General features: G+C 42.7%; 1 protein-coding gene across 10 annotated transcripts in view; it reads right to left on the bottom strand.

Annotated features, from left to right (window-relative positions):
* Positions 1-12,024, bottom strand: part of ccdc142 (coiled-coil domain containing 142) — a 221,509-nt gene that overhangs the window by 24,739 nt on the left and 184,746 nt on the right. For 9 of the 10 annotated variants that reach the window (XM_085975438.1, XM_085975437.1, XM_085975439.1 and 6 more), the window contains one exon: positions 4,115-4,295. In XM_085975438.1, the coding sequence (XP_085831564.1) occupies positions 4,115-4,295 (181 nt within the window). Of the gene's footprint in view, positions 1-148; positions 291-4,114; positions 4,296-12,024 lie in introns of those variants that run through there. The other variant, XM_085975443.1, reaches the window with a different exon arrangement.

Below are 12,024 nucleotides of genomic sequence, written 5' to 3'. Positions count from 1 at the left end.
AGTTACATTTTTTGTGATGTTATAATAAATACACAAGAATATATATCCTACTAGAATAAAATTATCATTACCCATCTTAAACTGAAATAGTTTACAGAAAGGAAGTAGATGCAACTAAATAACCTGAACGTTCTTAGTCACAGCGTCTGTTTATAATTATTTAATAAAAGACACAGGTGGATACACAATAAACAACAACTTGCATTTAAAGGTGTTGTGGTTATGTTACTTAATGCGAGTTCAAGTCCCACCATGGCAATTTTGGGAATTTGAATTCAGTTTAATAAAATCTGGAAATAAAAAGCTGGTATTAGTAAAAGTGACCGTGAAGATGTCGGATTGTTGTAAAAATCCAACTGATTCACTAATGTTCTTTAGGGAAGGAAAGCTGCAGTCCTTACTCAGTCTGACCTATGTGTGACTCCAGTCCCACATCAATACGGTTGACCCTTAACTGCCCTCTAAAGTAGGCTAGCAAGCCACTCAATTTTACAAGTGAAACTCAGGATGGGCAATAAATGCCAGCCTCACAAGTGATGCCTACATCTCAAGAATGAATAAATTGTAGAAAAATTTATATAGCACATCACAAGGCATGTTGAAAAATGGAGGCCAAGCCAAAGATGGAGAGGAGTGAGCAATAACTTGGTGAATGAGGTGAATTTTAAGGAGTGTCTTAAAGAGAGGGAGGTGAAGAGACAGAGGGGTTTAAGAAGGAAATTCCAGAGAGTGGGACCTAGACAGCTGAAGGCTGGTGGGGAAAAGGGAGAGGGGATGAACAAGAGGCCAGAATGACAGGAACAGAAAGCTTGGGGTGGGGTGGGGGGGGAGAGTTATAAGGCTGGAGAAGGTTTCAGAGATAGGAAGATGTGAGGCCATGAAGATATTTAAATACAAAGATGAGAATTTTACATTTGAGATTTTGGGGGATTAGGAGCCAATGTCAGTCAGTGAGGACATGGGCGATGAGCAAATGTGATTTGGTCTGCGATAATATGTGGATAATAGAGTTTTGAATGAGCTGAAGTTTTATGGAGGGTGGGAGGAGAGCATTGGAGTAATCGAGTCTGGAGCTGACCAAAGGCATGAATGAGAGTCTCAGCAGCAGATGGGCTGAGATAGCGGGAGAGGTGTATGATGCTATAGAGGTAGAAGTAGGCCAGCTTTTTGCTGGAGAGGATATATGAGGTGAGAAGCTCAGCTCAGGTCAAACAAGATGCCAAGGTTGCAAACAGTCTGGTTCCTCCTGAGGTAGTGACTAAGAAGGGGGATAGAGTCAGCGACGTATGGAGTTTGCGGCAAGGACAATGGATTCGATGTCAGACAAGCAGTATGACACCACAGAGGCAGTGGAGAAGTCAAGAAGGGTGGTGGAGTGGTAAAGCTGGGTATCATAAGCATACAAAATGATGTTGCCAAGGGGCAGCACGTAAATTAGGAAGAGGAGGGGGCAAGGATGGAACTTTGAGGAACTCTGGACGTTATGATGCAGAGGATGAGAAGAGAAGCCATTTGCTAGAGATGACCTGGCTAAGGTCTGATAGGTAAAAGTGAATCCAACAAGGGAAGTCCCATGGATCTGGAAAATGAAGAGGAGGTGATGGGGGAGAATTGCATGAATGACTGTGCTGAAGGCTGTAGAGAGGTTAAAGAGTTTAAGGAGGATTCACTGTCACAGAGTATGACACAGCAAAAATTCTCTGGAACAATTACCAAGTGGCCACTAAAGGCAGCTAATCTCCAAACTGCAGTTCAAATTGGATTAATTTTTGGTTCCGATCTCTTTTAACAGTAAGACCTACACAGGTCTTTATGATGAGTTTTATTACATAATACAAGTGAATAACATTATAATGATTGATTCTCATCCTTGTGTTCAAATCCCTCCATGGCCTCACCCCTCTCTATCTTTGTAACCTCCTCCAGCCCTACAACCCTCCAAGATCTCTGCACTCCTCCAATTCTGGCCTCTTGCGCATCCCCGATTTCCTTCACTCCAACATTGGCGGCCGTGCCTTCAGCTGCCTAAGCTCTAGAATCCTTCCTTAAACCTCTTAGCCTCCCTACCTCTCTCTCCTCCTTAAGGTTGCTCCTTAAAACCTACCTCTATGATCAAGCTTTTGGTGACCTATCCTAATATCTTTTTATGTGGCTCGGTGTAAAATTTTGTCTGATAATGCTCCTGTGAAGCGCTTTAGGAGGTTTTACTACATCAAAAGTAAATGAAAGATATTGTTGAAATAAAAACAAAAAATGCTCATCAAATCATTCAGCTTCTGAAAAAGAACAGATAGGTTAACATTATGAGTAAGATCACACTTAATATGTTAACCTATCTTTTCCTGAATTACAACAATGACTACCGTTCAAAAATATGTCAGTCATTGTGAGGTGTTTTGGGATGTCCTGATGTTGTGAAAGGTGCTATTGAAATACACGATTTTTTTTCTGTTTCAAGTAATGTGTATTTATAGTTTTCCCTGTTTTATCTCAAATATTCACAGCTTTTCTTTTTACCTCAACATTATAAAGAATAGCTTTTCCTTCTCTTTATTTCTTTATTAGATTGTTCTGCTTTTGTTGTATTAGGGTGTACAGTAGCATAGTGGTTATGTTACTGGACAAGTAATCCAGAGGCCTGGACTTGAGTTCAAATCCCACCACAACAGCTGGGGTTTAAATAAATTTAATTAAATATATTAAATTAATTAAATAATGGTGACCATGAAACTACCGGATTGTCATAAAAACCCATCTGATTCAGGGAAGGAAATCTGCTGTCCTTACCTGGTCTGGCCTATGTGTGACTCCAGTCCTACAGCAATGTGGTTGACTCTTAACTGCCCTCTGAAATATTCAGAAGGCGGCTCACCACCACCTTCTCGAGGGAAATTAAGGCCAGCATTTATTGCCCACCCCTAAAAAAAAATCTACATTTTTCAGGTCTCTGCTCAGTGTTACACTACAGTTCATACTGTTTTCATACTTTGCACTTATTCCCCTTTTCCTATATTGCTTCTTTGGCTCAAACCCCATTCTTATTAAAGATGTGTTACCACCTCACTTTTCATTGTTCTAATAGTCATCTTTCCACACCTAAATGTTGTGACTTTTTTCTCTGATCTCTGTTTTTGACTTAAATGTGTTCATTTCAACATTCTTTGGGAACAGTGGCTTCTCCACTCATTATACGAGTTTATGCACCAAACTTAATCCTACTTATAATTACTTTAATTTACAGCTATTTACTGGGATCAATAAAAAGCATCACACGATTCATATGTTCATATGATATACTGTACTCCTGGTCTTTAAACCTCGACCAGCATGAGGAGCCATTTAATTTGTTGTGAGCAAATTGTGCTTAATAAATTTGTTGAATTCTACAGTTTGACTATAGAAACATCTGTATTTATTTTTTTCATTACTGCAACCCAGGGCCTGTAGAAATATAATATACAACAGGCGTGAAACGGTAGGTTAGTAAATTATTTTCTGGTTAGCTGATCCCCTTTTTCTGGTTCGCTGATCCCCTTAGAACTCTAGATTCCAATCATAAAAGGGGGAGGAGTATATTGTAAATTCTTGTCTTGCAGCATTAAATCACACATCAAAAGTTAATGTGTGCAGTAATAAAACATTGGCACGATTAACATGATTTAATTGGTAAAGCATGAATGGGAAAGTTGAATACTGGAGAAACATAGAAAAATAGGAGGAGTAGGCCATTCACTATGTTCATGGCTGATCCTCTATCTCAATACCATATTCCCGCTCTCTCCCCATACCCCTTGATGCCTTTTGTGTCTAGGAAAACAGTTATTCAAATTTCCATTCAAATCTGCATTACAACTTTTTAGCACACACCCACAATGCTAATCCCTTATGTAACATCAGTTGTTATTTAGCTGTATAATAGCACAATAGTTTTTTTTTTTAAATTTAGTTGCTGAAAGTATTAGTAAGCAATAATAAAATATTTTGGAATAGGAGTGCTTTCTAGCCAGTTGTGAGGTTTGCCTTCCAGATAAAATTGAGTACGGCAGAGGCAAACTTTGAAATACTCATTTTTCACAGGATATACAACATTTAATAAAATTATTTAGAAGATGACCTAAATTTTATCTTTTGCTTCAGTATATGATCCATCCAAGCCTCCATAAACGCAGTCAAGGCCTTTGTTAATGGAATGGTTTGAGCATCTTCTGGAAGTGGTTGAATTCCCTCCAGAACCTGACCAATCACAGTCTGTACAGCAGCAGTTGCATATTCATTGGGTTTACTGGGGAGCTCAACTGAAATGAAAAACAGTTATTTATTCACACTTCATTTGAAAAACAGAACTTGATTACCTGTAGTGTATCTCCAATGTTTAACAGCGGAGATTTGGAGGATAGCTTAATGACGCCATATTTGACTCAACCAGATGATTTGGAGGGAGAAAGGGTTAAACAAACCAAATATGTTTAGAAATTACTCTATTCAACTATCAGTTTCATTCATAAATTTTATATCCTACCCTGAATTCTAGAAGGTATACCACTCAAATTCATCATTCCTAGTCAAATCCTTATTCTCCTTCCCTCCATTGTTACACCATAAGTTTGTCTCTTATACTCACCCAAAAATAAATATCAGTATGTATGTGTAGAATGAGTTTATACAAATTTTAGGAATATAAATTTTGGAAAAATTATTAGTTGAGATAAAAATGTCACAAATCATTAAATCATAGTAAAAATCAATAATAGTCAGATATGATTTGTGCTAACCAAACTACCTTTAGTTTTATTATTAGACAAACAGAACAGCAATTTGTTGTGCTCGAACTAGTGGGTGCTATCTCCTTCTGGGAGTTGTGTTATGTGTTGGCTGTTGCATTTGGAGCTTGCCAGACATATTTCTGGAGATAAAAGCAAAATACTGCAGACGCTGGAGATGCTGTCATATTGGGGGGAGTCTTTGGAGTAGAAGATGTAGTAAGTTGAAGAGATGGTGAATAGGCTTTAGTTCACCAATCCTGTGTGATCCTTGGCAGGCTACAGGGAGGGTGTAAAATAGCCCTAGTTTGCTGATGCCCCAGCGGGGTCCTGGTTTGAGGAAGTGCAGATAGTTGCAGCTGTGACATGTGTGGTCCACCTGTAGGTGCCTAACTCCTATTTTTGCTTGTTGCCGGAATTCATTCTTTCCCAGCTATCAAATCAGTTGGTTTTTTTAAGCACTGAATCTGCCACTGGGATTTTGAGTGCAGTGCTTCCTATTTGTAAAGCTTAGGTGGTACTTTGTATTAAGAGTGGGACGGAGCATTTTTGTTTTGGTCAGCATAGAGGAGACTGGTGCTCAGTTGAGTGCTAAAAATAAAGCAGGAGTGATGAAAAATAAGAATACGTATATTAAATTGCCTGTACAGCAATAAATATTGTTAAGTCAAAATGGACTGAAAAAAGTACACCCTCAGGGCATGATGCACGTAGCATAAGAAATAACATTAATGAGTTAGAAGCACAAATTCAGCTTAAAGGATATGATGTCGTAGCCATTAGAGAGACCTGGCTACAAGCTGTGCATGACTGGGAGCTAAATATTCCAGGCTATAGGATCTTTAGAAAGAACAGTGAAATTGGGAAAGGAGGAGTAGCAGCAATATTGACGAAAGATGCAATTACAGCAGTAGAAAGAAAGGATTTCAGTAAGGGTGATCGGGCAGTTGGAAACAAATGGGTGATAACGAATCAACAGCCCATTTCACATCTCTCCTGATTTTTATTTCCATTGACTTCAACAAAATCTACCACTATGGGTACAACCAAGGAACATAAAAGAATACAAAACTCTAAAAGCAAAGAAATATATATATATGCATATATAGTGCCTACCATGACCTCAGGGCACCCACAATGCTTGGAGTACTTTCTTTTTTTGAAGTGTAGTCACTGTTGCAATGTAGGAATCCGTGGCTTCCAATTTGTGCTCAGCAAGGTCCCAGAAACAGCAATGAGATACATGACCAGATAATCTGTTTTAGTGATGTTGGTTGAGGGATAATAATTGGCTAGGACACTGGGAGACTCCCCTGCTCTTCTTCAAATTAGTGCCATGGACTATTTGAGGAGTGAAATCAGGAAGCTCTTTTTCATACAAAGGGTAGTGGAAATCTGGAACTTTCTCCCCCAAAAGGCTGTGGATGCTGGGTCAATTGAAATTTTCAAGATTGAGATTGATAGATTTTTGTTTGGCAATGATAGCAAAGGATATGGATCAAAGACGGGTAAATAGAGTTCAGGTACAGATTAGCCATGATCTGATTGAATGGCAGATCAGGCTCGTTGGACTAAATGGCCTACTCCTTCTCCTATGTTACATTATGTCCTGATCCCCAACCACAGAACACTCTTCCCTCTACTTCACCAGTGTTAATTACATTTCTATTCCCCATCTTTACAGCTTTTGTCAGCAAGACAACCAATTCAGTGCATTGAGCCCATGCCCACTGAGACCTGGTTAAATACTGCCCAAACTCATTTCACTGTGGCACTTACAGTCAAAGAGAGAGTGGATACTTTCATCCCATCAATCTGGGCTGGATTCAACATGAGCTCATTAGGGAGAATTTTAGCACACAAAAATGGATTGGTTGGGTTCAGGTCAGATGTTAAAATTTTAAAAATCTGAACCCCAACCCTAACCTCAACCCGACCACTTCCGGGTTTTACAGAGGCGGGACAAGGAGTGGGCAGTCAACCCGCTCCTGGGAGGCGGGTTGGCAATTTAAATATTGCCAGCAGCCTCTGGTGTAACCTGCTTTGCAGGTTTTGCAGTGGGCAGCTGGTTTTCCCAGGCCTCAGGAAAACCGGTAGCTGAAGTGAGGTGAGGATAGCTTTAGGTAGAAGGCAAGTACCTTCACAGCACTGCTTGTGGGCCAGGAGGAGCAGGAGTGCTTCCCCCGCCCCCAAGCTCCCCCGAATCGGAGCCCCGCACCCCCCCCCCCATACAAAGGCCCCCAGAGTTGGGGGTCGGACACGCCCCCAAGGATCGGAGCCCCCTCTCCCCACCGTCGTGCACCGGACCTACCTGCTCGGGAGTGCCCCGCGCCCGATTGGATGCCAAGTCTGTTAATCAAGCTGACTGCCTGAAAAGCAGAATGGATTGCTAGCTGGCTTCAAGACAGAAAGCAGAGAGTGGGAGTAAAGGGTAACTATTCACAGTGGCAGAAGGTGGGTAGTGGTGTTCCACAAGGATCAGTGCTGGGACCACTGCTGTTCACAATTTACATTAACGATTTAGACTTTGGAATCAAAAACACAATTTCTAAATTTGCGGATGATACCAAATTTGGTGGGATAGGCAATACTGAGAAGGACTGCAATAAATTACAGGAGGACATTAATAAACTTGCAGAATGGGCAAATAATTGGCAAATGAAGTTCGACACAGATAAATGTGAGGTATTACATTTTGGTAGGAAGAATAGGGAGGTCACATCACTTGGAGGGTGCGAGTCTAGGTGGGGTAAAGGAACAAAGGGATCCAGGAGTACAAATACACAAATCACTAAAAGTTGCGCCACAGGTTAGCAAGGCCATAAAAAAAGCAAACCAAGCATTAGGGTTTATTTCCAGAGGGATAGAATTGAAAAATAGGGAAGTTATGCTAAACCTGTATCGAACCTTGGTTGGACCACACTTAGAGTACTGCGTGCAGTTCTGGTTGCCATATTATAAAAAGTATATAGAGGCACTGGAGAGGGTGCAGAGAAGATTTACAAGGATGATACCAGAAATGCGAGGGTATACATATCAGGCCAGGATGAACAGGCTGGGTCTCTTTTCTCTTGAAAAAAGGCTGAGGGGTGACCTAATAGAGGTTTTTTAAATTATGGCCCAGAAATTCGGGTCGGGGGCTTCCCGCGGGTGCAAGCCCCCGACCTGCACTTACTTAGCGCGCCGGCTGTTGAGCTGTGGGCCCGCGTGGGATTCCGATCCTGGGCCTGCTCCAACTGCCGGCGCGCAGTGCTTGCATATCCCAGGGGCGCAGTTAGTTCGATGCGTCCCCTGGGATCACGTGGGCCATGGAGAGCCAATCGGAGCAGGGAATGCTCCATTCATAAGTTTGAAAGGAAGAGCTGTCAAACCTATAAATACAGGAAACTTTGTGTTATCCGGAGGCTAAATGTCCGGCAAGCTCGAGCCACCGGCAAAAATCAGGAGCCGTTTTGTTAGGTTTTTTTTCTTCTCCTGGCTTTTTTTTCTTCTCGTGGCTTTTTTTTCAACAGTCAGGCTCTGCAAAGTCTCTGTAGCTTAGCAACAGCTTCAGAGAGACGCTTCCAAGGTACGGGCCGACTGTTTAGAAGCTGTTGCTAAGCAACAGTGTTTGTTGTCAGATACAGAGATGAAAAGCTCCGTATGCTTCAACATTAACGCTGGTGTCTCCGGCAGTTTTGAGGGAACGGCAACAGCTCGGTCCCGTCGGTGCCGGATAGCACAAAGTTTCCTGTACTATAAGCCCCAAAACATCACTAAAACTTCAAATAAATTTTTTAAAAATCACATTTTTTAAATAGCTAGATGCCATTAATATAAGATAGTCACCAGGAAATCCAATAGGGAATTCAGAAGAAACTTCTTTACCCAAGGAGTGGTGAGAATGTGGAACTCGGGAGTGGTTGAAGCAAATAGTATCGATGCATTTAAGGGGAGGCTGGACAAGCATATGAGGGAGAAGGGAATAGAGGGTTATGCTGATAGATTTAGATGAGGAAAGACAGGAGGAGGCTCGAGTGGAGCATAAACGCCGGCAAGGACTGGTTGGACCGAATGGCCTGTTTCTGTGCCGTATATCCTATGTAATCCTATGTAGTACCAAATTTGCATGTCTTCACTAGAGAAGAGGATGCTGCCAATGTGGCAGTAAAAGAGGAGGTAGTGGCGATACTGGATAGGATAAAAATAGATAAGGAGGAGGCTCTTTAAAGATTGGCAGTCCTCAAAGTAGAAAAGTCACTTGGGGGAGGGGTGGGGAGAACAGGGTCTGGATGAGATGCATCCTAGGTTACTGAGGGAAGTAAGGGTGGAAATTGAGGAGGCTCTGGCCACAATCTTCCAATCCTCCTTGGATATGGAGGTGGTGCCAAAGGATTGGAGGATTGCAAATGTTACACCCCAGTTTAAAAAAGGAAAGAGGGATAAACACGGCAACTACAGGCCAGACAGCCTAACGTCGGTGGTGTGGAAACTTTTAGAGACAATAATCTGGGACAAAATTAATTGGCATTTGAAAAAGTATGGGCTAATAAATGAAAGTTAGCATGGATTTATTAAAGGCAAATCATGTTTGACTAACTTGATCGAGTTCTTTGATGAAGTAACGGAGAGGGTTCATGAGGGTAGTGCAGTTGATGTTATGTATATGGACTTTCAAAAAGGCATTTGACAAAGTACCACATAGTAGACTTGTTAGCAAAATTAAACTCCACGTAATTAAAGGGACATTGGCAGTGTGGATACAAAATTGGATAAGGAACAGAAAGCAGAGGGTGGTGAACCGTTGTTTTTCAGACTGGAGGGAAGTAAACAGTGGTGATTCCCAAGAGTCGGGATTAGGACCACTGCTCTTTTTAATATATATTAATGACCTGGACTTGGGCATAATTTCAAAGTTTGCAGATGACACAAAACTCAGAAATGTAAACAATGAGGAGGATAGTAACAGGTTGAAGTGCCGAGCGGATGATCCATTTCGGCCTCCTCCTGAGGTCCCCACCATCACCAGTCTTCAGCCAATTCGATTCACTCCATGTGATATCAAGAAACGGCTGAGCGCACTGGATACAACAAAGGCTATGGGCCCCGACAACATCCCGGCTGTTGTGCTGAAGATTTGTGCACCAGAACTAGCTGCGCCTCTAGCCAAGCTGTTCCAGTGCAGCTACAACACTGGCATCTATCCGACAATGTGGAAAACAGCCCAGGTATGTCCTGTCCACAAAAAGCAGGACAAATCCAATCCGGCCAATTACCACCCCATCAGTCTACTCTCAATCATCAGCAAAGTGATGGAAGGTGTCATCGACAGAGCTATCAAGCGGCACTTACTCACCAATAACCTGCTCACTGATGCCCAGTTTGGGTTCTGCCAAGACCACTCGGCTCCCGACCTCATTACAGCCTTGGTCCAAACATGGACAATGGAGCTGAATTCCAGAGGTGAGGCGAGAGTGACTGCACTTGACATCAAGGCAGCATTTGACTGAGTGTGGCATCAAGGAGCCCTAGTAAAACTGAAGTCAATGGGAATCGGGGGGAAAGCTTTCCACTGGCTGGAGTCATACCTAGCACAAAGGAAGATGGTTGTGGTGGTTGAAGGTCAATCATCACAGCCCCAGGACATCGCTGCAGGACTTCCTCAGGGCAGTGTCCTAGGCCCAACCATCTTCAGCTGCTTCATCAATGACCTTCCCTCCAACATAAGGTGAAAAATGGGGATGTTCGCTGATGACTGCACAGTGTTCAGTGCTATTCGCAACTCCTCAGATAATGAAGCAGTCCATGCCCGCATGCAACAAGACCTGGACGACGTTCAGGCTTGGGCTGATAAGTGGCAGGTAACATTCGCGCCACAGAAGTGCTAGGCAATGACCATCTCCAACAAGCGAGAGTCTAACCACCGCCGTTTGACATTCAACGGCATTACCATCACCGAATCCCCCACCATCAACATCCTGGGGGGTCACCATTGACCAGAAAATTAACTGGACCAGCCACATAAATACTGTGACAACAAGAGCAGGTCAGAGGCTAGGTATTCTGCAGTCTCACCTCCTGACCCCCCAAAGCCTTTCCACCATCTACAAGGCACAAGTCAGGATTGTGATGGAACACTCTCCACTTGCCTGGATAAGTGTAGCTCCAACAACACTCAAGAAGCTCGATACCATCCAGGACAAAGCTTGATTGGCACCCCATCCACCACCTTAAACATTCACTCCCTCCACCACTGGTGTACCATGGCTGCAGTGTGTACCATCTACAAGATGCACTGCAGCAACTCGCCAAGGCTTCTTCGGCAGCACCTCCCAAACTCGCGACCTCTTCCACCTAGAAGGACTAGGGCAGCAGGCGCATGGGAACACCACCACCTCCAAGTTCCCCTCCAAGTCACACACCATCCTATCTTGGAGTATATCGCTGATCCTTCATCGTCACTGGGTCAAAGTCCTGGAACTCCCTACCTAACCGCACTGTGGGAGTACCTTCGCCACACGGACTGCAGCGGTTCAAGAAGGCGGCTCACCACTGCCTTCTCGAGGGTAATTAGGGATGGGCAACAAATGCTGACCTGTCAGCGACACCCACATCCCATAAACAAATTTTTAAAAAGGCTTCAGGAGGACACAGATTGGTAAAATGAGCAGGCACATGGCAGATGAAATTTAATGCAAAGAAGTGTGAAGTGATGCATTTTGGTAGGAAGAATGAGGAGAGGAAATATAAACTAAGTGATACAATTTTAAAGGGAGTGCAGGAACAGAGAGACCTGGGAGTGTATGTACACAAATTATTGAAGTTGGCAGGACAAGTTGAGAAAACTGTTAAAAAAGCATTTGGGATAATTGGCTTTATTAATAGAAGCATGGAGTACAAAAGCAAGGAAGTTATGTTAAACCTTTATAAAACACTGGTTAAGCTTCAGATGGCGTGTTGTGTTCACTTCTGGGCACCACACGTTAGAGAGAGGGTGTAAAAGAGATTTACTAGAATGGTACCAGGGCTGAGCGACTTCATTTATGTGGTGAGACTGGAGAAGCTGGGATTGGAAGCAGATTCAATAGTAACTTTCAAAGGGGAATTGGTTAAATACTTGAAGGGAAAAAATATACAGGGTTATAGGAAAAAGCAGGGGAGTGGGTCTAATCTGATAGTTCTACCAAAGAGCCGGCACAGGCATTATGGGCCGAATGTCCTCCTTCTGTGCTGTATCATTCTATGCTTCTATGATTTGCCTGCATAAGAAGGCATATATAACTGT

The sequence above is a fragment of the Somniosus microcephalus genome, chromosome 2, assembly GCF_052327205.1.
Source record: "Somniosus microcephalus isolate GS21.2 chromosome 2, FLI_Smic_1.0, whole genome shotgun sequence".
In the NCBI taxonomy this organism is placed as follows: domain Eukaryota; kingdom Metazoa; phylum Chordata; class Chondrichthyes; order Squaliformes; family Somniosidae; genus Somniosus; species Somniosus microcephalus.
This window is presented reverse-complemented; position numbering and strand designations above follow the sequence as displayed.